Source organism: Cynocephalus volans, chromosome 1 (genome assembly GCF_027409185.1).
Source record: "Cynocephalus volans isolate mCynVol1 chromosome 1, mCynVol1.pri, whole genome shotgun sequence".
Taxonomy (NCBI): Eukaryota; Metazoa; Chordata; class Mammalia; order Dermoptera; family Cynocephalidae; genus Cynocephalus; species Cynocephalus volans.
This window is the reverse complement of record NC_084460.1, coordinates 206,622,836-206,646,575: the sequence shown is the minus strand read 5'-3', so window position 1 is coordinate 206,646,575 and position 23,740 is coordinate 206,622,836. Positions and strand designations below refer to the sequence as shown.

The window sequence follows — 23,740 nt, the reverse complement described above, 5'->3', positions numbered from 1 at the left end:
GCTGAGTAGGTGCAGGTGGAGGGAGTTCAGAGAAGACCAACATAGTTTTCTCCCTCAAGAATTTTAGACCTCACAGGTAAGACAGAGAGGCCCACAAAGCATCATCACAGAGTGCAGCAGGAAACACAAAGCACTGGGCTCCAGCCAAGGGAGAAAAGAGCATTATCTGGGCTGCTCTGAGGCAGATTTGTTGAAGGAGGGGTAGGTGAGAGCAGTGGGCATAGAGCCTGAGGCTCCTTTGTGTGTTGAATCTCTTCCCAAGTTAGGCAGATCCAGGCCTCCCAGCTCTAAGAACTGTGTGGCAAGTTCCATTTTATCCTGGAACGGCTTATTTATTTCCTCAGATTTCTTTTCATCCAGCCAGGAGGACAGTAGAGGGTTAGGAGAGTTGAGTCAGTGAAGTTAAGAGCAGCTGAGGCTTGTGTTTATGCCATGTGTGTACAGCCTTGGCTTGTGTTTATGTGCATGTATGTACAGCCTTGGCTTGTGTTTATGTGCATGTATGGACAGCTGAGGCTTGTGTTTATGTGCATTTATGTACCGCTCAGGCTTATGTTAATGCCATAGGTGTATAGTTGAGGCTTATCTTTCTGTGCAAGTCTGTACAGCTGAGGCGTGTGTTTATACCATGTAAGTACAACTGAGGCTTGTGTTTATGTGCATGTACGGACAGCTGCGGCTTATGGTTATGCTCAAGTATGTACAGCTGAGGCTTTTGTTATATACCTGCACATACAGCTGAGGCTTTGTTGATGTACATTTACGTACAGCTGAGGCTTGTGTTATGTGCGTGCATGTACAGCTGAGATTCTGTTTATACACATGTGTGTACAACTGAAGCGTGTGTGTTTGCACATGTATGTACAGCCAAGGCTTGTTTTTATGTGCATGTATGTACAGCTGAGGCTTGTGTTTATGTGCACATATGTACAACTGAGGCTGAGCACCAAGCAGTCATCACCCGCATCCCAGTTGTGCTTCAGAGTCATGCATAAGTTTTGGATAATCCACAGCTCTAGATGATCAATTCCTCTCACCACAGTTCGAGCAAATATGGAGAGTTGATGCTGAGTAAAACAGGAGGTGCTTCTGTTTGGAAGGTCCCTCTTGTGGGGCCACATTGAGCCCAGGCTTCCCTCCTTGTGAGGCTGGCCCCTCTGCAGTGTCCCTGTCACTTCTACCGTCTCTGCACTCTGAGCATCATCTCCTCTCCACACCATGGCCCTCAGACAGGGAAGTGCCCTTGTCCTCCTTGTTCCCATCTCCAGACCACCACACCCAGTTCTGCCAACTCCTCTTCATGGTGGCCATCTGCTGGGTGCAACTTGCAGCATGCTGTGGGCTGCTGCAGGGCATGACTGGTTTATTATGAAATCAATTTTACAGATTGGAAACCAAAACTACATAAATAAATCAAAGGAAGAAGAGAAAGGAAGATGGAGAGAAACAGACTAGAATAAAATAGAAAATATCAGGCTATGTTCCGACATTACATTCTATATAAGGAAAGCAGTTTTATGTAATATTTTATTTTAGGTATGTACAAATGCTCTTCAACTTATGGAGGTGTTTTGTCCCGATAACCCATAAGTCGAAAATGCACTTAATACACCTAACCTACTGAACATCATCGCTTAGCTAGCCTTCCTTAAATGTGCTCAGAACACTCAACATTACCGTAGCCTTGCACAAGATCATCTAACACAAAACCTGTTTTATAATAAAGTGTTGAATATCTTATGCAATTTACTGAATAACGTACTGAAAGCAAAAAATAAAGCAGTTGTATGGGTACTTGAAGTACATATGGTTTCTACTGAATGCACTTTGCTTTTGCACCATTGTAAAGTCAAAAAAGTTTAAGTTGAAACATTGTAAGTTGTGGACCATCTGTACATACACAGATATATACACACACACATATATACACACATGTACACATGCACATAAACACCTACACACACACATGGTGGTATAGTTGTTATAGTGGTGGACTCAGCCATGTTTTCAAGGAGACATTACTTGTAATCATCAGGAATCCAGGCTCCTATCTTGTTGCTTTGCCAGCCTTAACAGGGCTTCTTCCCCAGGACCCAGGAGAAATGCTTGAGCTCCTGCCATTATGCCTGAAATCCAGGCAGCATGACAAAGAAAGTAAGCTCCAGCCAGAGTTGAAATTTAGTAGATTCACTTCAGTAGAGCTGTACCAGTGGTTCAATTGTTTAAATAATTCTGTACCAGCTAGTAAATATCTGCTGGCTCCCTGAGGCTGGAAGTTACTTATTTTCATAAGTCTGAGTTTCCTCCTTTGTATGATAAGGATAAATAATTGTAGTACCTATCTCATAAATTTGTTGTGAAAATTAGATGAGGTAATACACATATATTCTCATCACAGTGGCCAGCACAAAATTGAGGCCCAATAAATTGAAGTCATCATTATTATTAACTATGTTTTATAAACAACAAATTATAAGAAGAATGAAGTGTGACACCAGAACTGAAGACATAATTTAAGGGTTGTCACCTCTCCCAGGGTGATGGAGATGCAAAGGATTATTCATAGCCCATTTCTCCAGAGCAGTGAGAGGCCCAAAAGGGTTAATCCCAGGAACAATTTCTTCAAGCCAAAAGAATTCTTAGGAGTAACCCAGAATTACGTTTTCTTCCAGTATTTATTGTCCAGGCAAGAAAGTTACAGAAAAGGAACATAGGTGGTTACAAAAAGACCAATGAGATATTCATCATGGCAACACTCACTTCCCCAAGAAAGTCAAAGAAACAGCTGGAGGCGAGATGTGGAACATCCCCAACTAACAACCTTGAAGATTTTAGCTCACATACTTTCCCATCATTAGGGTTAGCTGCACCAAAGACGACTGCCCTTAGAGCAAGCATTTTTGCTGTGTTACAATACTTTTATCTACAACAGAGACTTTAGTCCTGGGAAAGTTTTCTGTTTTTGCCAAGCTTAGCATTTCTGTGTGCAATATTAAAAGGTTAGGCTATTCCTGAAACTACAGGGCTGTGGCCCCACTAAGCTATAAGTTAGGCCCTGTGAAATACATTTTCTTTATTAATGTTGGTATCCTCCACAAAGGGTGATCTAACTCAGAGAACAGTAGTAGCATTTTTACTGTTTTTACTCATGCAAGAGCAATAATAACTCACCTAAAAGTGGGTAATAATAATAATTTTCCCACCTACTAGTCAGTTCCTGCCCATAACTTTGTGGATATGCCTTCTGACTCAGTGTTTCTGGAACCCTTACTGATTAAATACATTGCCACTATTCATCAGTAGGGGACATTTTTAACTCACAGAGTCATTCATTATTATGTCCCTTTCTGTCATTCCATTCCCACAGCACATCTTGTTCTCTTACCGACAGCCTTGCCCTTCAGACTGATCAGCAACAGGACCCTGAAGCACCAGTCGGCTCCTCATTTCCTGGCTCGGCCTACCAGAGAGTGTGGGAAACATTTGCTAACCAGTCCAGGGTGGAAAGAGATGCTTTCCTGCAGGATGTTTTCCCCGATGGCTTCCTGTGGGGTGTCTCCACAGCAGCCTTTAGCATGGAAGGAGGCTGGGCCGAGGGAGAAAGAGGGGCGAGTGTCTGGGACCACTACGGGCACCTGCACACTGCCGAGAGCCAAGCGACGCCAGAGGTGGCCAGTGACAGTTACCACAAGTGGGCCTCTGACGTCGCCCTGCTTCGTGGCCTCCAGGCTCAGGTGTACAAGTTCTCCATTTCCTGGTCCCGGATCTTCCCCACCGGTTATGGGAGCAGCCCCAGCCTGCAAGGCGTCACCTACTACAACGAGCTGATCGACAGCCTGCTGGACGCACATATCCAGCCCATGGCCACACTGTTCCACTGGGACCTGCCTCAGGCCCTGCAGGATCATGGCGGGTGGCAGAACGAGAGTGTGGTGGACGCCTTTCTGGACTATGCGGCCTTCTGCTTCTCCACTTTTGGGGACCGCGTGAAGCTGTGGGTGACCTTCCACGAGCCATGGGTGATGAGCTATGCAGGCTATGGCACCGGCCAGCATGCACCAGGCATCTCTGACCCAGGGGTGGCCTCTTTTAAGGTACTTCTCATCCTGCAGCTCCTACTAATTGAGGAGGAAGGACATTTAGCTGGAATAAAGTCATTCGATCAGTCTCGTTCCCATCAGCCAGTCTTTAGTTTTTGTTCTTCAAAGGAACTCAGGGAGAAAAGGAACCATAAATTGTTAATCACTTTATTTTGTCCAGACACTGTGCTGGTATCATAAAAATAGTTGTTCCATCCTCAGAACAGCACTGATGGATGTGGGAATTGGGGCTCAGGGAGACAAAAATGTGCTCATGGTGACATGGCCAGTGGGTTGCCAGTGGAAGCTAGGATTTGGGCCCAAGATGTATTCACCACAAAACAAGCTCCCCATGTCACCTAAGACTCTTAGTGGCAAGTGAAAGAACACCAACCCAACTGACTTAAGGAAGGAGGGAATTTATGAGTTCAGGAAAATGCAGAGTCTTGATTTTAGCTACATCAGGGTGGAGCTTGATCAGATCACCCACAGTGTCACCAGGACCCAATGGTTCTCCTTCTCTGGGCTCCCTGGTAGCCACATGGAAGCAGCCCTGCTTTTGTAATTCAAGACCAGCAGGAGCAAAAGCTCGCCTCTGCCCTGGCGTTCGCAGCAAAAGTCTTCCTGTGTCTCCTGATCTCTAAAGAGACACAACTCACACACGCCCATCTCTGGGTCTTGGCTAGGGGACTGTGGTGCCTGGTTTGGGTCAAGGTCCCATGCTCGACCCCTCAACACACTGGCTGAGAGGTGAGGAGGTGGGGAGAGGGAGAGTGGGACTGGCTTTCCAGAGGACAGTCAGCATATCTTTTCACCCAGAAGGGGATGTATATGCTGGAGATAAAATTTTAAATGGCTTAATATGGGTCCTCCCCATCATTTCCTCTTTCCTTCAGAATCTCCCAGAAAACCCACCAGCTTTCCCTGGTCGCATTCTTGAGTACAGACATGTTAGTCTGGCTTTCCCTAGACACAACTTGGGTTTTCTTCAGTCACCCACAGCTTTATCTCTGGAAATACTCCTAAGATATTTTTTACAGAGACTTTGATGTGAAGGTCACTTCACTTTTGTCCTTTAATTCTTGTTTTTATTTCTAAGCTAAAGCATTATAATACCATTGTCTTCATCAGCTCAGGCTGTTATAACAGAATACCATAGATTGGTGGCTTAAACAACAGACATTTATTTCTCACAGTTCTCAAGGCCAGAAGTTCAAGAGTCAGGTGCTAGCATGGTTGGGCTCTTTTCCTGGACTGCAGTGTCCTGCTGTACCCTCACATGGTAAAGAGGGAGAGACAGAGAGACAGACACAGCGACATAGAGAGAGCGAGCACGTGTGAGCTCTGGGATTTCTTCTTCTAAGGACACTAATCCCATCATGAGGGCCTGACTGTCATCATCTCACCTAAACCTAATCACCTTCCAGAGGCCCAACCTCCAGATACCATCACATTGGGGCTTAGGGCTTCAACATACAAATTTTGGGGGACACGATTCAGTCCATAGCAACTATGAAGAGAAAGTTTCAAAGAAGAGATTTCTCTCATTATTCTTCCAGTGTTTCCTCCAGTCTTGACGTCTTTGCATTTATGGTGCTATCACAGTGCAACTCGGTTTAGTGCTCATTGTTTACTTGACATCGTGTCATTGGCACTTTTCATGTTATTGTCTAAGACTCCATTGAGTAACCCTGCCTGACATAGACTAGTTTAGAAGGGAAGCATTTCTGCCTTTTGGAAAGAAGGACAGTTTCCTGATGGAGTTTAGGAGCCAATTAAGGATTAACATGTGAGACATGGGAGAAGCCAGGAGTTTCCATTACTAGGTCATATTTTGACATGAAATTCTTCAAACATAAGTGTCATCATCTTCAGATGATAACAAGGAAGGAAGGGAGCTAAGATTTAGGAAGCTCACTCCTGCACTCCACATTTCTACTTGGTGCTTTCTATACACTTATCTCATGTAATCCTCCCAGGTGGATCCATAATCACCAGCTTCTTGCAGACAAGGAAGCTGAAGATGACAGAACAGATTGTCCAAGTTTACAGAGGAAGTTAGTGGCAGAGTCAAGGTTTGAATCTAAGCTTGTTATATTCCAGGCACCCACTTTAACCCCTATGTTTCCATGATGCTCTACCAAGGAAAGCTGTTGACTTTTATAAGACCATGGGTCGAGTCTACAAAGAGATTCCTAGCTGTGGTTTTTCCTCCTAGATTTTATTAAGTAGAAATAAAAACAGGTAGGCTAGAAAGAGTGGTCCTTTTCCTTGTGTGTTAATTTTAAACTAATCCCAGCCACCCCATAGACTGATCGGTCAACAAGCACGTATTAAGGACAGAGGCACAACAGCATTGTGAGTGATAAGAACAGGCCTGGAGTCAGACTGCCTGTGTTCTCTGTTCTCACTGTTCTCCCGACTGTGGGCCTTGTAGAGTTATTACACCTCCTGGATCTCGTTTTCCTCATCTGTAAAGTGGTAATAAGAATGGTACTTGCCACAGGAGGTTGTTGGGAGGATTGCTTGAGAGAATTCATTGAGCAGCAGGTGTTCAATACATGTTAGTTGTTTTTTTGTTTTTGTTTTTTGGGGTGTCTCGCCAGTACAGGGATCCAAAGCCAAGACCTTGCTGTTATGAGCTGCTCGTTGTTCTTGTTAATGTGGTTGCTGATGCTGTTGTTACTTGGTAGATGTTGTTGTTGACTTGTTGTTGACCTGTTGACTTCGTTGAAGATGTTGGTGTTGACATGCTGACATTGTTACCAATGTTGTTGGTGACGTATTGATGTTGACATCGGTGATTTGGTGACTTAGGTGTTGATGTTGTCGACACCAACGTTGTTGATGACTTGCTGGCATCATTGACATTGGTATTGACTTGTTGACTTGTGATGACTTGATGTTTTTGTTTACATTAGTGTTGATGTTGTTGATATTAACATTTCAGTGTTGTCTTTCCTGACTTGCTCATATCGGTGACATTTGTGTTAAATTGTTCACATTGTGTTGTTGACTTGTTATTGTCTCGTTGGTCCTATTGTTGACATTGTTGTTGTTACTAAGCACAGTATTTCTTCTGTCTTCCTCACAAGGTGGCTCACTTGGTCCTCAAGGCTCATGCCAGAACTTGGCACCACTACAACAGTCACCATCGCCCACAGCAGCAGGGGCGTGTGGGCATCGTGCTGAACTCAGACTGGGCAGAACCCTTGTCTCCAGAGAGGCCAGAGGATCTGACAGCCTCTGAGCGCTTCTTGCACTTCATGCTGGGCTGGTTTGCACACCCCATATTTGTGGATGGAGATTACCCAGCCACCCTGAGGGCCCAGATCCAACAGATGAACAAACAGTGCCCCAGTCCTGTGGCCCAGCTTCCTGAGTTCACGGAGGCAGAGAAGCAGCTCCTGAAAGGCTCTGCTGATTTTCTGGGTCTGTCTCATTATACCTCTCGCCTCATCAGCAAGGCCCAACAAGACTCCTGCACCCCTAGCTATGATTCCATCGGAGGCTTCTCCCAACACATGGACCCTGCATGGCCCCAGACCTCATCCCCTTGGATTCGTGTGGTGCCTTGGGGTATAAGGAGGCTGTTGCAGTTTGTATCCTCGGAATACACAAGAGGAAAAGTTCCAATCTACGTGGCTGGCAATGGCATACCCATAGGAGAAAGTGAAAATCTCCTCAATGATTCCTTGAGAGTAGAATACTTCAATCAATATATCAACGAGGTGCTCAAGGGTAAGAACACAGGATACGCTGGGGATTTCAAGGTGGGTGGTACTTCTCCTCCGAGTCTTCAGAATTTCATTTAATGAGACAAAGACCTTCTCCCAGAGAAATGAAGTGAAGAAAGGCAGTTTGGGTAGTCATAGGGGGAGTCCTTCACATCAGCCTCCTAACTCTCTTTCCAGAAGAATCATGTCTTTGCTCCTATGTTCTTAGTTCCTAGAATGCCTCCTTTCGTCATTCTGCCCATCTGTGTCCTATTCAATCATCAAGCCTCATCATCTTTTAAAGCATTTATTCAACAAATCTTCATTCCGTGCCCATAATGTGCCAGACTATGCAAGAGAGTAGGGGTACAATAATGAACAGACATTGTCCTTTCCAAAGGGAACACACAGTCTACAGAGGGACACAGACAGAGAATTGCAATATAGGGTGAAAAGGGCATTACAGGATGGCATGAGGACCCTTAGGATGGGACTCCAACCCATTAAATCTTCACTCATTGCTCCAGCTACATTGATGTCCATCTCCTTTAACTGGCTCTAAAATCTGCATTCCACGTCATTCCTATTGATCCATTGCTACAGTCTTATTCTTACCCAACATACTATGTCTTTTTACTCTAAGCATAAGGGGATGGCAAGTAGATTTCAACTCACAATTCAGACCAAATCAATTGATAGTGGCCAGCCTTTTGCCCAGTGGGCTGTGTTGAGAAGGTTTTAGGCCTTGTCTAAATTCAGAGGGAAGGATTTGCTCTGGGATACCTGCCTGCCCTGGACACAGCAGGGAGGAATGGAGACACACATCCCACCGTTGCTGAGGTCAGACACCCTCTCTATACTTCCCTTGTCCTTATCACAGCATCAGCCACAATCCTGTAATCTTGTTCTTGGAATGTCTTTGGGACATTCTCTCAAGTGATTCTTGAAACAGCCTTGTACAATAAGTAGGGGCAGATATTGTCCTAATGGGGCAACTGTGAAGATTAATGCTGAGAGATTAAGTGACACGCCCAAATCAGAATGAGGAGAACCAGAGGTCTTTCTCCTTCTGGCTCAGTTCATCACTCTACCCACTAAGCTATGACGATTTTATTCACCTTTGTGTCCTCAGGGCTTGGCACAAGCCTGGGACAAAGTACACACATACTCACTTATTTATTGAAAGAATGAGCAACTTTATCAACCTCTTACATAATCAGTATATTTGTGGAGAGCTTGCACGGTCTGCTAAAAACAAGGCGCCATCTATTGCTGGCTCCAAGTTGGAGCCCAGAGACTTTGCCTTATTACTTTGGCCATGGTTGTTGATTTACTCACAAGACTGTTGTTTGGCAAATTAGACATGAGCCAGGTGTATTAGATTCCTAGAGCTGCTGTAACAAATTACCACAGACTCGGTGGCTTAAAACAACAGAAATTTATTCTCTCACAGTTGTGGAGGCCAGAAGTCCAAAATCAAGGTGTTGGTAGGGCTGTTCTCCCTCCCAACCTTCCAGGAGAGAATCCTTCCTTGCCTCTTCTAGCATCTGGTGGCTCCCGACATTCCTTGGCTTGTGGCTGCATCACTCCAACCTCTGCCTCATTTTCACATGACCTTCTCGTCTATGTATCTTATAAGGACATGTGTCATTGGATTTAGGGCCTACCCGGTTAACCCAGGATGATCTCAACTTGAGATCATTAAGTTAATTACACGTGCAAAGACCCTGTCTCCAATAAAGCTTATATTCACTGGTCCTGGGTCTTAGGACTCAGACAAATCTTCTGGGGGCCACCATTCAACCACTGCACCAAGGAATACATGTTGTCAACGTTATTACTACTTTTTTTATATGGAAGGTATTATTAACTTATCTCAACATTACAAAATGTAAATAAGAAAAAGGAAAGCACTTTTTTTAAAGATTAAATGATTTATGTGTCCTATATAAGGGCATGGTGATAGTAGCAGATGGGGCACATTCTCTCTGTCATTTACTTTAAGACAGGGATGCTCCTTTGGATTGAGATTTGTGGCCAAAGAAGTGACCTGATGTTTTGTGGGGGTCTCATGGGTTTTCCTTTTATTCATTCTGGGGAAAAAGGGTTAAATTTATTGGGCAACCCAAGTCACCTCCAAACCTTCTACATCAAGAGGGAAACTTTTAAAAGCAACATCAGTAGTAGAGACTTGACTTATAAATTCTTAGTAAAAATTTAAAAATACTTTTTCTTAAAAGTAATTCCAAATTTCGTTTTTGCTTGCAGCTGTCAAGGAGGACTCCGTGGATGTTCGTTCTTACATTGCTCGTTCCCTCATTGACGGCTTCGAAGGCCCCTCCGGGTACAGCCAGAGGTTCGGGCTACACCACGTTAAACCTCAATGACAGCAGTAAGCCAAGGACACCCAGGAGATCTGCCTACTTTTTCACCAACATCATCGAAAAGAACGGTTTCCTCACCAAGGAAGCAAAAAGACAAGCACCTCCTAATACAGCAACGTTCCGCTCCAAAATCAGAGCCTTCACTTTTCCATCTGAGGTGCCCTCCAAGGCTAAAGTAGTTTGGGAAAAGTTCTCCAACCAATCTGAGTTTGAAAGAGACCTGTTCTATCACGGCACGTTCAGGGATGACTTTCTGTGGGGCGTCTCCACATCAGCCTATCAGATCGAAGGAGCTTGGGACGCTGATGGCAAAGGCCCCAGCATTTGGGATAACTGTACCCACACACCAGGGAGCAACGTGAAAGACAATGCAACCGGAGACATAGCCTGTGACAGCTATAACCAACTGGATGCCGACCTGAATATGCTTCGCGCTTTGAAGGTGAATGCCTATCGCTTCTCGCTGTCCTGGTCTCGGATTTTCCCCACTGGGAGAAACAGTTCTGTCAACAGTCGTGGTGTTGATTATTACAACAGGCTGATCGATGGCTTGGTGGCAAGCAACATCTCTCCCATGGTGACACTGTTCCACTGGGACCTGCCCCAGGCCCTCCAGGACATTGGAGGCTGGGAGAATCCTTCCTTGGTTGAGTTGTTTGACAGCTATGCAGACTTTTGTTTCCAGACCTTTGGTGACAGAGTCAAGTTCTGGATGACCTTTAACGAGCCCACATACCAGGCATGGCTGGGTTATGGCTCGGGGGATTTTCCCCCAGGAGTGAAGGACCCAGACTGGGCACCTTATATCATCGGCCATGCAGTGCTCAAGGCTCATGCCAGAGCCTACCACACTTACGATGAGAAATACAGACCAAAGCAGAATGGAGTCATCTCACTGAGCCTCAGTGCACGCTGGGCAGAGCCCGAGTCACCGGGGGTCCTGAGAGACGTGGAAGCAGCTGACCGAATGCTGCAGTTCTCCCTGGGCTGGTTCGCCCACCCCATTTTTAGAAACGGAGACTATCCCGACGCCATGAAGTGGAAGGTGGGGAACAGGAGTGAGCTACAACAGTTAGCCACCACCCGCCTGCCAAGCTTCACTGAGGAAGAGAAGAACTACATCAGGGCTACGGCTGACGTCTTCTGCCTCAACACCTACTCCTCCAGAATCGTGCAGCATAAGACATCCAAGCTAAACCCACCCTCCTACGAAGACGACCAGGAGACGACCGAGGAGGAGGACACTTCGTGGCCTTCCACAGCTTTGAACAGAGCTGCACCCTGGGGGATGCGGAGACTGCTGAACTGGATCAAAGAAGAGTATGGTGACATCCCCATTTACGTCACCGAAAACGGAGCAGGGCTGACAAGTCTGGACGTGGAGGATACCGACAGGATATTTTACCATAAAACCTACATCAACGAAGCTCTGAAAGGTACGTGAAGACTCCATTCCCCTTCAAAGACTTCCAACATTTCACAGCTCACATCCCTGAAATAGTTTGTCAGGCTGGTTGACAAAACGTCGACAAGTCTCCCTCTTATGCCCTAACTCCAGAATTCTTTACCTTTTTGGGGATTCTATGTCTCTCAACACACTGAAAAAAAAGCTGTGTTTATCTCCCCAGAGAAAAAGCAAAAATGTACACAGACAGACTCCCCACAAGAAGTATTTCATGGGTACATTCATTCATTATTAACAACCCTGTGACAAGTTCTATACCAGGTGCTGGGAATCCAGCAGTGAACAAAACCTAAATTTCTGCCCCAGTGGAGTTTATATTCTGGGGTGTTCACTGCACTCCAGAACATTCTATGCTTACCTTCTAAGGTGGGCTGAGGCTTTCAATTTGAGACATGTTTCTTTACCCCAACAGAAGAATTTGATTTTGCACAGATCGGTCATTAATACTTGCTGCAGGGTCATCAGTGCTGGTAAAGAGTAAGATCACCAAGACCATCTGTTCATCTCTCAGGGCATACGTTCCTTTGTATACAAGCCAATGGTTTAGGACCATGGCCTTGAGTTAAGGAGCCAGCGCTCGGCTCTGGGCTTCTTGGAGATCCTGCCTCCCGGTGTAAAGCTCTCCTTTGGAATGTTCCCAGCCTACAGGCTCGATGGTGTAGACCTTCGAGGGTATGCCGCCTGGTCTCTGATGGACAACTTTGAGTGGCTGCATGGCTACACAGTCAAGTTTGGACTGTACCAGGTTGACTTTGATGACGTGAGCAGGCCTCGCACAGCAAGAGCCTCTGCCACATACTACACAGAGGTCATCACCAACAACGGCATGCCACTGCCCACGGAGGATGAGTTTCTATATGGACATTTTCCCGAGGGCTTCATCTGGAGTGCGGCTTCCGCATCATATCAGGTGAGGCGTTCAGGGTGGTTTGACACCATTCGCTGCCTACCTGCTACGCCCAGGATCTGGGCTTGTTGCCTAGGGGTGAGGGGTAGGAACATAAGCAGGGGATTCCAGCAGACCTTGTGGAGGGCCACAGGGGACTGGGGGCCTCTTCCCGGACAGCCGGCTCCTTCACATCCCCAAGTTGGTCTGAACACCACAGTCAGATGGGCAGTGCTGAGTTGGGGGTTTGCAGGGCCAGATGGAGCAGATGGAGCCTGGATAGAAACACTTAGGCAAAGAGCTAGTCTATTCCAAGCAGGCGGTTTGCTCGAATTGGCTCTAAACGTGGGCCTGGGCTTTTCTTGATGTCCTAACAACATCATACTCTTACCTTCCTTATTCATGCCAAATGAGGCTCACTAATGCAGAAAATACCATGGCTTTATTTTTCCTGGAAAAATGAAGGATAAAAAGCAAAGAGTGACTTCCCGGCAGTTAGGCGTGTGTCCCTGCTTTCCATCTCCTGCCTCCTCTATTTTCTCTGGTAACAGGACTGGGGCTCTGTTTGCCTTTGTGGGACCTGCTGGGCAGGGCCAGTGGTGTGAGCTGACCCGACCTCAGGTGCGCTCAGCCCCTGGGGGATTTTCTAGATGACCACAACTGCTGAAAATATTTCAGAGGTCGGTAAGGGTTAGGTACTCCCCGACAACCACAATTCCAGGTTGTAATGAGAGTTTGGGGCCAAATTCTGCCATATGCAGACGTTTCTTAAGTAAATATTAATTAGCAGGCAAACACAAAAACTGTTCAGGTATGCTGTTCTGTGGAAACAAGGAAACCCAGCTCTAAGTTCTCTCAGGTGCTTAGGTGCCTGACCTACACCTTATGTGAAAGGTTCACTCCAGGCAAATGCCAGGATTCCTGAGGCAGGATTCTGCTGTATATCAGGCAGACAGAATCCTCTGTAGCAGGTTCTCAACCTTGGCCCCAGATAGGAAGTGTGTTCTCAATTAGAATGCCAGCACCATCTTAGCTGCAGCCAGTCACATAATATCATACCATGTATACTGAAGTATGCTGAAGTGTTCTAAAGTAAACTACAGAAATTGCTCCTGTCAGAGCAAGGAGGACTATAGGTAGGCATTTTTCCAGTGGCTTGTGGTCACTTTTCCCAAAGGGTAGGTGGCCAGAGAGGGAGGATGCACAGAAACAGTGACATATGTCCTGATTAGAAATTCTGCCTACATACCTGGCATCATCTCAACTTGTTTGGTCATGATTAAGAGTGGGGACAAGGAATTGTTCATTCATACCTTCAGCGAGTTCCCACCAGGCCCTAGGCACTGATGCAGTAATTGCTGGGACACTGAGAGGAAAGACACGATACCCAGACCTCATGGCCTCCTGGGAAGCCAGCCAGCAAACACACCATAGCACAGTGCAGTGTCATGCATGTGTCCAGAGAGCTGTACAGAAAGCTGTGGGGGTTCAGAAGCTAGAGGGCTGGCCAGAGAAGGCTCACAGAAGGGGAGATGCTGAGAAACGTCCCGACTTGGTACTTACCCACTGACAGAAAGGACCCCGTGAGTGCTTGACAGAATGACTTAGGACCATTTCTTGTCATCTGGAGATTGAAGGTGCGTGGAGAGCAGATGGCAAAGGACTCAGTATTTGGGACACGTTTTCTCACACACCACTGAAGATTTCGAATGACGACAACGGAGACGTGGCCTGCGACAGTTATCACAAGATTGCTGAGGATCTCGTTGCCCTGCAGAACCTGGGCGTGTCCTACTATCGCTTTTCCATCTCCTGGTCTCGTGTCCTCCCTGATGGGACCATCTCGTACATCAATGAAGCGGGCCTGAGCTACTACATGCGGCTCATCGACGCACTGCTGGCCGCCAACATCAAGCCCCAGGTGAGGGTGGCCTGGCCAGGCCTGGTAAAGTCCACATGCAGGAGTGCGCTGTGCCAGTTGAGCGCATTTATTGTGTAAACAAAATGCTGTTTTCAAATCTGATTCTTGAATTGTTAGTAAATTCACACGGTGCAGAATTCAAAAAACACCAAAGAGCTTCCTTCTCACCTTTGGTCGCCAGCCGTTCAGTCCCATCCCCCCAACAGAGACAACTTATCCCTCTCCCCCCAACAGAGGCAACTTACCCCTCCCCCAAAGAAACAAAAATTTTTGAGGCTCTTTCTCTCAAATTCATTCTCAGCTTTAGCAAAAGACATTTCTGCTGGCGCAACTAATGGAAATGTCTTCCCATGGAAGGCACAGTTGATGGAACTGCTGACCTGGTCTTTTCACAGGTGACCATATACCACTGGGACCTGCCCCAGGCGCTCCAGGATGTTGGCGGCTGGGAGAATGAGACCATCGTGCAGCGGTTCAAAGAGTATGCGAATGTGCTCTTCCAGAGGCTGGGGGACAAGGTGAAGTTTTGGATCACGCTGAATGAGCCCTTTGTCATTGCTACCCAGGGCTATGGCTACGGGACAGGAGCTCCAGGTAAAGGTCCAGGCCTGCCTCATCAGCTCTTTGGAAAATGTTGTTCTTAGCCTGTCCAGGCACTAAATCCAGGTGGCATGGGAGGAGGCAGCCAGAAAAGGCCCATGGCAGGGCCTTGGAAACCTGCCTCTTACTCGAGGCTGCAGAGACTTCCCCTCCTCCACCATGTTGGTGAAACATGGGTTTCACTTCTCAGTACCTCAGGATGACTTTATTTCTTTGCTTTGTGACTCTGACCCTCCTTAGGTAGGAAGCTCTCCGAGATCAGGGACATGGGCGAATCGACCTAGGAAAGGACACTTCATCAAGCCGTACAGGTCCACAGTCTGTTTTCCACAATTCCAAAATCCCAAAACTTCTGATAATCGATTTGGCTGACCTGAGCTCGTTTGATAACCGTGAAGCCTGACTCGAACCAACATGAGGCTGCTAATGAATGGCCTTTATCGCACTCGGTATAAACATTCATAAGTTCTGCTTCAGAGATATTAGAGAGCTAGACTATGGAGGGTTGTCCTGAGCCTGCTGGGGTGATACGTAACATGTGTTATATGCAATGTCTTACTTTCCTCAGATACAAAAAGTGGTTAATTCCAAAACACATCTGACCCTAAGGGTTTTGAATAAGGGATTGTGGACCTGTCTTTACCCCGAGAGAACCATCCAGTTTACTTTTTCTCCAGTATGAGCTTATGAGAATAAACTTGAGTTCATCTGTGTGATTTCTCAGGATCACATGTAAAAGCTGGAAAGAGCCACAGAGAGATGAGCCTCAAATCTTTATCACATGCATCTCCCACTGGTCCTTGCTTGGCACTCATGCTTATCACTCCTTCAGATTATGAGAGGCAACCTCTCTTATAGCATTGGCTCATGAGGAATCTCCATGTCAGCTGTTTGCATCAGCTATATTCTCCAACTCTGACTTTCCCAGTGGGTCCCCAAAGAGCTCCAGAATGTCAACTCCTGAGGCACACTCTATTGTGCGTAGTTTGCCTGAGACATGAGCCATTTTTTTTGGAGGAGGGGGACAGAAAACAACTTTTATCGAGTGCCTTTTCTCTGCCAGAACAGTGCTGCTGGGTGCTTCACATACACCGTTTCATTTCTTTCTCACAAGTACTCTCTGCTGCACATTTTACCGAGGAAGAAATTGAAAGGCTGAATTACTCACCCAGTGTTACATGACCGACTACTCAGAGCTACAGCCAGGATTTGAATTTCAGTCTTCCTAATGCCCAAATCTGCACTTTCTCCCAAAGACAGAGGGGTCAGCTGTAGGCAGGGAGTAACACTCTCGGCCATATTCATTCTCTGTTGAAATCCGTGTGTCTGTTTCCAGGAATCTCCTTTAGGCCTGGCACTGCCCCCTACATTGTTGGTCACAACCTCCTGAAGGCTCATGCTGAGGTCTGGCATCTGTACAACGATGTGTACCGTGACAGTCAAGGTGGCATCATTTCTATCACCATCAACAGCGAATGGGCTGAGCCTAGAAACCCCTCCAACCAGGAGGATGTGGAGGCAGCCAGGAGATATGTTCAGGTCCGTTTTTCCTCTCGATACTGTTCTTACTATTGTTCAGATTTCCTCTTGTTGTAGTCTAATGGAAATAGAATTGGATTGAGAATCAAAGATTTAGCGTCTATACCCAGCTTTGTTACTACCTTTTTATGAGCTTGAGAAAATCACCTCCTGTTTGTTTCCTCACCTGTGAACTGTGATATGTTCTTTGGGGCTGGATTTTCTTCTATATCTTAAAAGATTACTTGGACTTGTAGTCCTTACTGATGGATGTAACACTGATTTGAAGTTAATTCAGAAAGAAATTCCATCTTTTTAGTCTCTCTGGTTTGACTGTAGTAGCTAATAGAGCTAGGCTGCAATGTCACACTTCACCTCTAGGTGTCACCATCCTATTTTATTTGCTCCAGCCTAGCATTCCTCAAATTGGGGGCTTTACATTCTGTGGAACTCATTGGTGCCACTAATTTGCCAATTCCATGAGTTTAAAATAGAGACATGCATCTTTATTTAGATCATGGAAGTTTGCCCCTATGAAGAAGACACACTGATAGTAGGTAGGTGACAATATGGCCCACCCGTACTTTTTTTTTCTTTCGTACTTTAATCTGGATGACTGACAAGAGGAGAGAGGGAAAAGAACGGCCCTCATTCACGGCCCAGCTTTTCCCTGGCTCCTGTGAGTGTCTCTGAAGGGGTTAGAAGGAGCCCACTCCCTTGTTTCAGCATCAGGAAAGAAAGGCAAGGGTCTCTCTATCCAGATTTGCTCCCACTTTCGGTTCTGTAGAGGAGTCCTTAGACTGTGGCACTGACTCCCTTGGTAGGGACATCAAGGGCCTTGGTTTGCCAAAGTCTTCACAAGAGAGCTTGACAAAGGTAGTAGAATTAATAAATGCAACCAAGAGCTCAACTTTTCAGTTTGCTAGCCTGCTGAGGAAACACACTTGGAGTAAAATAAATGCACCCGTCATTTGAGACTCACAGAACTGGTTACTTAGAGCAATAATTTTTTTCCTTTAAATAAAAACCCAGAACCTTAGGAGATGTTAGTTTGTAGTATCATTAGATTAGACCACCTACTGGTGAACTGTGATACTGCAGCCCAGGACTATGACAGACACATCTATTACAATCAGCCTCCACAAAAAGCTGATTGTTATAAGAGTGTCTCAGCCTCTTTTACCAGGTGTGTGTGTTGCAAGACTTGTTTCTTTGTGTTGCAAGACTTGTTTCTCACCGCACATTTCAGGCATCAGCCAACAGGTGAGGGGAAGATTGGGAAAGACTGAAGAAGCCTCTCAGCACCTCAGCATCTTAGCATTTGTGTGCCATGTATGCCCCCTAAAGATAAGGATGGCTTAGGCCTCATTAAAGAAAACAGATCGCACAGTTCCTCACTTTAGGGCTGTGAATTCAAGCCCCAAGAAGATTTATCCTTTGCCTGGGCAGCTAGAAAAAGCCTTGTGACTCAGCCCTCCCTAGAAAGTTCTGGTTGATCCTTGGGCATTTGGATGAGGAAGGACCAGGACATTAGTTCTGTTGGTTCAGCTGCTCTGTGCTGAGAAAAGGAATCAGGGGTCTGGGGCCTTCTATTTTCTCCCTCCTCTTCCGGGGGATCTTCTAAGGGCAGCCAGGAAGCATTTGTGGAGTGCCAGGCCAGTGCTCCATTCAGTTACTCTTGCCTCAAGTCGTAATGACTGAGAACACGGCAGGGCCCTCAGTGAGAGGAAGGCTAAGCAAACACCGACACAGATGGAAAGACCTGGGGGCACGTGAGCCGCTACACACAAACAGACACAGAGGACATGCAAGTTTAACTTTGGGGGTCAGGGAGAAAGGAGGGAGATTCTGAGGTCAGTGATGTCTGAGCAGAGACATTGCTGTGTCTTGGTGAGGCCCCCTGTCATGTTGAGGCTGACTGTCTCCCCACTACCTGTAGTTTATGGGAGGCTGGTTTGCACATCCTGTTTACAAGAATGGAGATTACAGCGAAGAGATGAAGACGCGGATCCGCGACAGGAGCTTGGCCGCAGGACTCAGCAACTCTCGGTAAGGTCTTCACACCCACACCAGTGAGCACCCGGGCGTTGGGGTCAGACAGGCACGTCTCAGGTAAGCTACCACATCTCTGAGCTCCCTTGTTTTACTTCAGAACTGCCCTAAGAGCACTGCCTCTTAGCAACCCCACTCTCAGGACAAATTCTCTAGCCCATCCCATCCTATTTCGTCACCTTCTGAGTGAACGTGGATAGCAATGGGTGACTGCCAGGCATGTGCTTTTCACTATTTGGCCAGCAGGTGACAATGGTTTTCACCAAAGCCTCCCTACTTCCTGGCCCACCCCACTTCTGTCAAGGAGGTAATAGCGACATCTACAACAGCTAACATTTATCAACCTTCTCCTGGTACTTTCCTTCCTTCTTAAAGTTGACTGAACTGAGGCACAGAGATTAGAGCAGGATCACCCATCTACTAAGTGATGGGGCTGGGATTTGAACACAAGCCGTCTGCTCCAGGGCCCACACTCTCGGTTGAAGACCGCCCAGCTGGCATTAGAGGTGTGGTGTGTGGAAGGGCACAACGTGAAAGCCACTGACCTCTTGGGAACATTCCCACAAGCTCCAGGGTGGCTCATGTGACCATAGGCAGGGTAAAGGGAAAGGAATTCAGAAGGTATGGATTCCTAATACAGCTTTTGAGTCCTTCCCCCTCACTTCCCCAAATAGCCTGGCTGTGAGGATTAAAAACTCCAGTTCCCACTTTGCATCGCATGGACTGGCCTGCTTAGTGCAAGTCCTGCTGAGCATGCCGTGCCTAAAGGTCTGATCTGCCAACTCTGGTCTCCAATAAGCAAGTGAGCACTCTGGTTCATCCACACAATTTTCCTGAGCGCCTACTGTGTGCCCAGTTCAGGGCCAAGCCCGGTGGACCCAAGTAGGGAGAGGATTCCAAGTCTGGCTCCTCAAGTTGCTGACAGACCAGCTGGGAAGACAACACGGCATGGAATTCTATTCCCCAGTTTCTTCACTAGAAAGGAAACTCAGAAGATGAGATCAGGGTGGGCTGGGTAGACCTAGGAAAGTCCATGGACAAGGGAGGGCATCAGTAGAGCTGAACCTTGACAATGAGTAGAATCTGGGAGAGCAGAGTTCATGCCATCCAAGCGGCAGGGGTGTGAGTACAGCCCTAGAAGTAAGAACGAGTGGGGCGCGTGCCACTGAGAGTAGAGACCTGCTCAGGTCAGCAGAGGGGCCAAGGCCACATGCTGGAGGGCCTGGAAGGCAGGCACAGGACTTTGGCCTTGGTGGCACAGGCCCCGAGGAGCCTCTGCGGACTTCTGAGCAGAGGAGTGAGGGCCGTGAGGAAGCTGGGCTTTAGTTTTCTCCCAACATGTCAGAAACCCCAGAGAGGGAAGGCTTTGATCCCCCGGGTTAATGGTAGCAGAAAGGTCAAGATGAAGGTGTCAGCGGCCTAAGCAGGGCTTCTCTAGGCAACATCTAAACCAGAAGCACTGGAGTCCCCCTGTCAGCACCTGTGTGTAGTCAGCATTTGGCTGAAAGGAACCTGTACGAACCGCAAGTGCGTGTTAGTCAAGTTCTATAGAAAATTTTTCTCAGAGTACATGGAAATGCTCCATCTACATGTTAAAAAAATGAAGTTCAGTGAAATCATGAGAGCAGAGAACTCCAAACTTCAAATACTCAGTTTGCAATAATTTCCCTTAGAAGTAAAGATAGACTTTGAGGAAAGATGCACACCTCAACAAACTACAACAAAAGCAGAGTGATGTGTAAAGGGCAGAGTATAAAAGTACACATTGTAGAAGATATTATCACTTTATGAACATAAACAGTCATCTCAAGGTATGGACCTCACACATGCTCTTGATTTTGAAATCTGTCATAGATGGTAAATATCGGAATTTGCATATGTTTGTGTGAAGTAAATAGAAAAATTGTGTCTGTGTGTGTGTGTGTGTGTGTGTGTGTGTGTGTGTGTGTGTGTGTGTGTGTGTGTGTGTGTGTGTGTGTGTGTGTGTGTGTGTGTGTGTGTGTGTGTGTGTGTGTGTGTAGCTCTGCACTGGAGGTTTATAAATGGGCACGTTGTAGTTTCATTTTGCCCACAGGAAGACAGGCGCTGGCAGCAACTGAGGGCAGGAGGTTTATGGTCTGGTGGGAGGAGCTTCCAGTTCTTCCTGCACCCCCTGAAGGGCCTCTCCTCCTTCCGGGCCAGTTGCCCCTCATCGGGGGCATCAGCTGAGAGCACTGCCCCAATCCTGCCCCATGCCATCTCTTCTCAAAGCACAATTCTTCCTGAAGCCCCCACCTTTAATGGCTCCTTCCACCCAGGCTGCCGGAGTTGATGGCGATTGAGAAGACGAGGATCAATGGCACCTATGACTTTTTTGGGTTCAATCACTATACCACTGTCCTGGCCTATAACTTCAACTTTAATCCTGCCATCTCTTCCTTTGATGCAGACAGGTAAGTCTGCCAACAGGGCACCTGGAGGAACTGTTGGAAAAGACAGGAAGGTGTCCCTTGGCCCAGCGCTTACTCAGGGGTCTGCACAGCCTAACAGGGCCTCCTGATGCCACATATGCCAGGATTTGCATCATGCTCGCCAGATCCTGTGTTCGCAGATGAAAGCATAGAAAGCTGACAGCAATTCAACACTAGGGTTTCCAAGGTGCTTCCCATTAGAACAGGTGGGCCTGGTTTTAAAGAAAGTTTTCAAGAAAAATATTTCTTCCCTGTTTACTTTTTTTGCCAAATTTGTTGCTCTTCTCAGATGTATTCAGTCAAAATAACAATAGGACTTTTATTCCATTTTAAGAAAAAGTCAACTATGTTCATGGTGAAACAGAAAACAAGAATAGGAAATTCTTGTGCGTAATTTTAGAAGTTATGTGTGTATGTACATGTGGGCATACTATCTACATCTCTCAATATATAATATGTTTACATTATATTATACATAATTTATATATTATATATTACAAACCTCAGGATTATATATATACACATTATCTTGTTCCTTTTCTCTCTTTTTATTTCTTTTTGACACCTGGCCAGTAGATGGTTCTGAACCCTTGACCTTGTATTATAATACCACGCTTTAACCAAGACAGCTAAAGGGCTAGTCTTATCTCATTCATTTTCTAACAAACATGTTTCCTCATCGTTAGCTCCAAATCTGTCCAGATTCTCTCGGATAACAAGCCCCTAGACCCCCCCCCCGCCCACTGCATCATGAGACCACCTGAGTCAGGCTCGTTGAGGGGTCTGAGAAGACTCCAGAGCACACTGTACTCGTTCTGATCCTCTGTCCCCCACCCGGCTCTTGGTGCCCCATCAGTGCTGCCACAGGCTCCGCAGCGATCACTACTCCAGCTTATGAATGGCCCACATTCAGTTTAGCTGAGTAAGATAAAGGGAAGCACTGATAAAACGAAACAAGTTTTTCTGAAGGATGTGGGTATAAGTATGGAAATGTCAGTCCTTATTTGAAATGTATGACTCTCGAGACATTCAAGTCTCTGCGTCCTCCCCCAGCAGGTGGTCCTTTGGCATAAGATGTTCCCCTGTCCTTGTCCATCACTGGAGAAAGAGGTCAGGGTTCTAGACACTCGGAGTGTGTCCCAGCCTGTCTCCTCCCTGTCATTACACAAATGCGGGCCCCAGGTATTGGTGCCTTACCCACACTGGTGGCCTAAAAGGGGGCATTGACTAGACATAGGTGACTCAGTGACTCAGGGGAGCCCCTTCTCTGTAGACATAGCTATCACATCCATTGGAAACCTGGAGCTGGGACATCCGGAGCCCTTCACATCTAGTGTGAAGTGTCATCTGTCAACAGACAGCGTGGAGGGGTAGGCTCCATGAACAAGACCAGCCTCTGCACAGGTAGAGAACGCAAACAGAGAGCTTGTCCAAAGTCACACCAGCACTGAGTGGGGCAGCTAGAACTAGTGAAAAGAGGAGAATTTGAGGTGATTTATTTTTCTGGGTGTAGATAGGACTCAAATCTAGACAAAACCTAAGGCTTTTCCTAATATAAATCTTGGTTTGTGTTTTGTGCAAAGGGCCCCTGGCAATTTACAAAATGAGACTAATCTTTAGTTTTTGAACTCGTAGGGGAGTTGCCACCATCACAGATCGCTCTTGGCCAGCCTCCGGCTCCTCCTGGCTGAAGATGACACCTTTTGGCTTCAGGAGGATCCTGAACTGGTTAAAGGAGGAGTACAACAACCCTCCAATTTATGTAACAGAGAATGGAGTGTCCCAGCGGGGAGAAGACCTCAGCGACACCGCAAGGATCTACTACCTCCGCAGTTACATCAACGAGGCCCTCAAAGGTATGGCAGGCCCACCCCTCGCTCTCCCGCCCCTTCCTCGACATGCCTGTGCTGTTGCAAACATCTGCCAACTCCCACAGGAGGGTAGAACTGCATCCCCCAGCCACAGTAACAAGACGATGATAAGGCTTGTCGCTCCTGTTGGGTTTAAGCCTTTCCTTGGGGCTGCAGTTTTTCCTTCCTAGATCTAAGCTCAGCAAGCAAGTGCAGTTGCCCTACAACAGCTGAACTTCAGTTCCTGCTCTGAGTCATCTGCTCCCCTTGATCCTCCCTAATGTCTGGTGTCTCTGAACAGCAGCGCCCTCCTGAGGACGGCCTGGGCAGGAGCCAGGAGGAATAGGCTGGCTGCTTGTCTGTAGTGTCGTTTGTTTAGGGAAAAGCAAAAGATTGAGACTTCATGTGTTTTTCTTTCATCTTATTATTTATGCAAGTTAAAGCGCTCTGGTAAGAGAATTCTTGCTACTGTGAAATAAAACCACATAGATGTAAGAAGTCACGTAAATGGTTAAAAAGCTTACCAAGGGTAGCAAAAGTATCATTGTGAATCAATCTATATTCAGTAAATAAAATTTCATTATTAGTTGTAAAAAAGAAAAAGAAATACCATGAGACCCTCAGTTGAGCCCTAACAACTTGGGATGGGACAATGAGAGTAAGAGAACGGAAAGCCACGCTGAATAAGAGAACGGGCAACGTGCTGGCCAAGGGAAGCGATTTGAAAATTCTATCCCAGCAAAAGTCTTTTCCGGGGCCGGCCCGTGGCTCACTCGGGAGAGTGTGGTGATGATAACACCAAGGCCACGGGTTGGCATC

General features: G+C 46.6%; 1 protein-coding gene across 1 annotated transcript in view; it reads left to right on the top strand.

Moving 5' to 3' along the window:
- Positions 1-23,740, top strand: part of LOC134389762 (lactase/phlorizin hydrolase-like) — a 45,598-nt gene that overhangs the window by 20,272 nt on the left and 1,586 nt on the right. Inside the window, 11 exon segments of the mRNA XM_063113302.1 lie at positions 3,368-4,094; positions 7,175-7,820; positions 10,064-10,170; positions 10,172-11,615; positions 12,286-12,554; positions 14,161-14,451; positions 14,847-15,045; positions 16,388-16,590; positions 18,509-18,618; positions 20,919-21,053; positions 22,707-22,927. Coding sequence (XP_062969372.1) covers positions 3,368-4,094; positions 7,175-7,820; positions 10,064-10,170; positions 10,172-11,615; positions 12,286-12,554; positions 14,161-14,451; positions 14,847-15,045; positions 16,388-16,590; positions 18,509-18,618; positions 20,919-21,053; positions 22,707-22,927 — 4,352 coding nt within the window.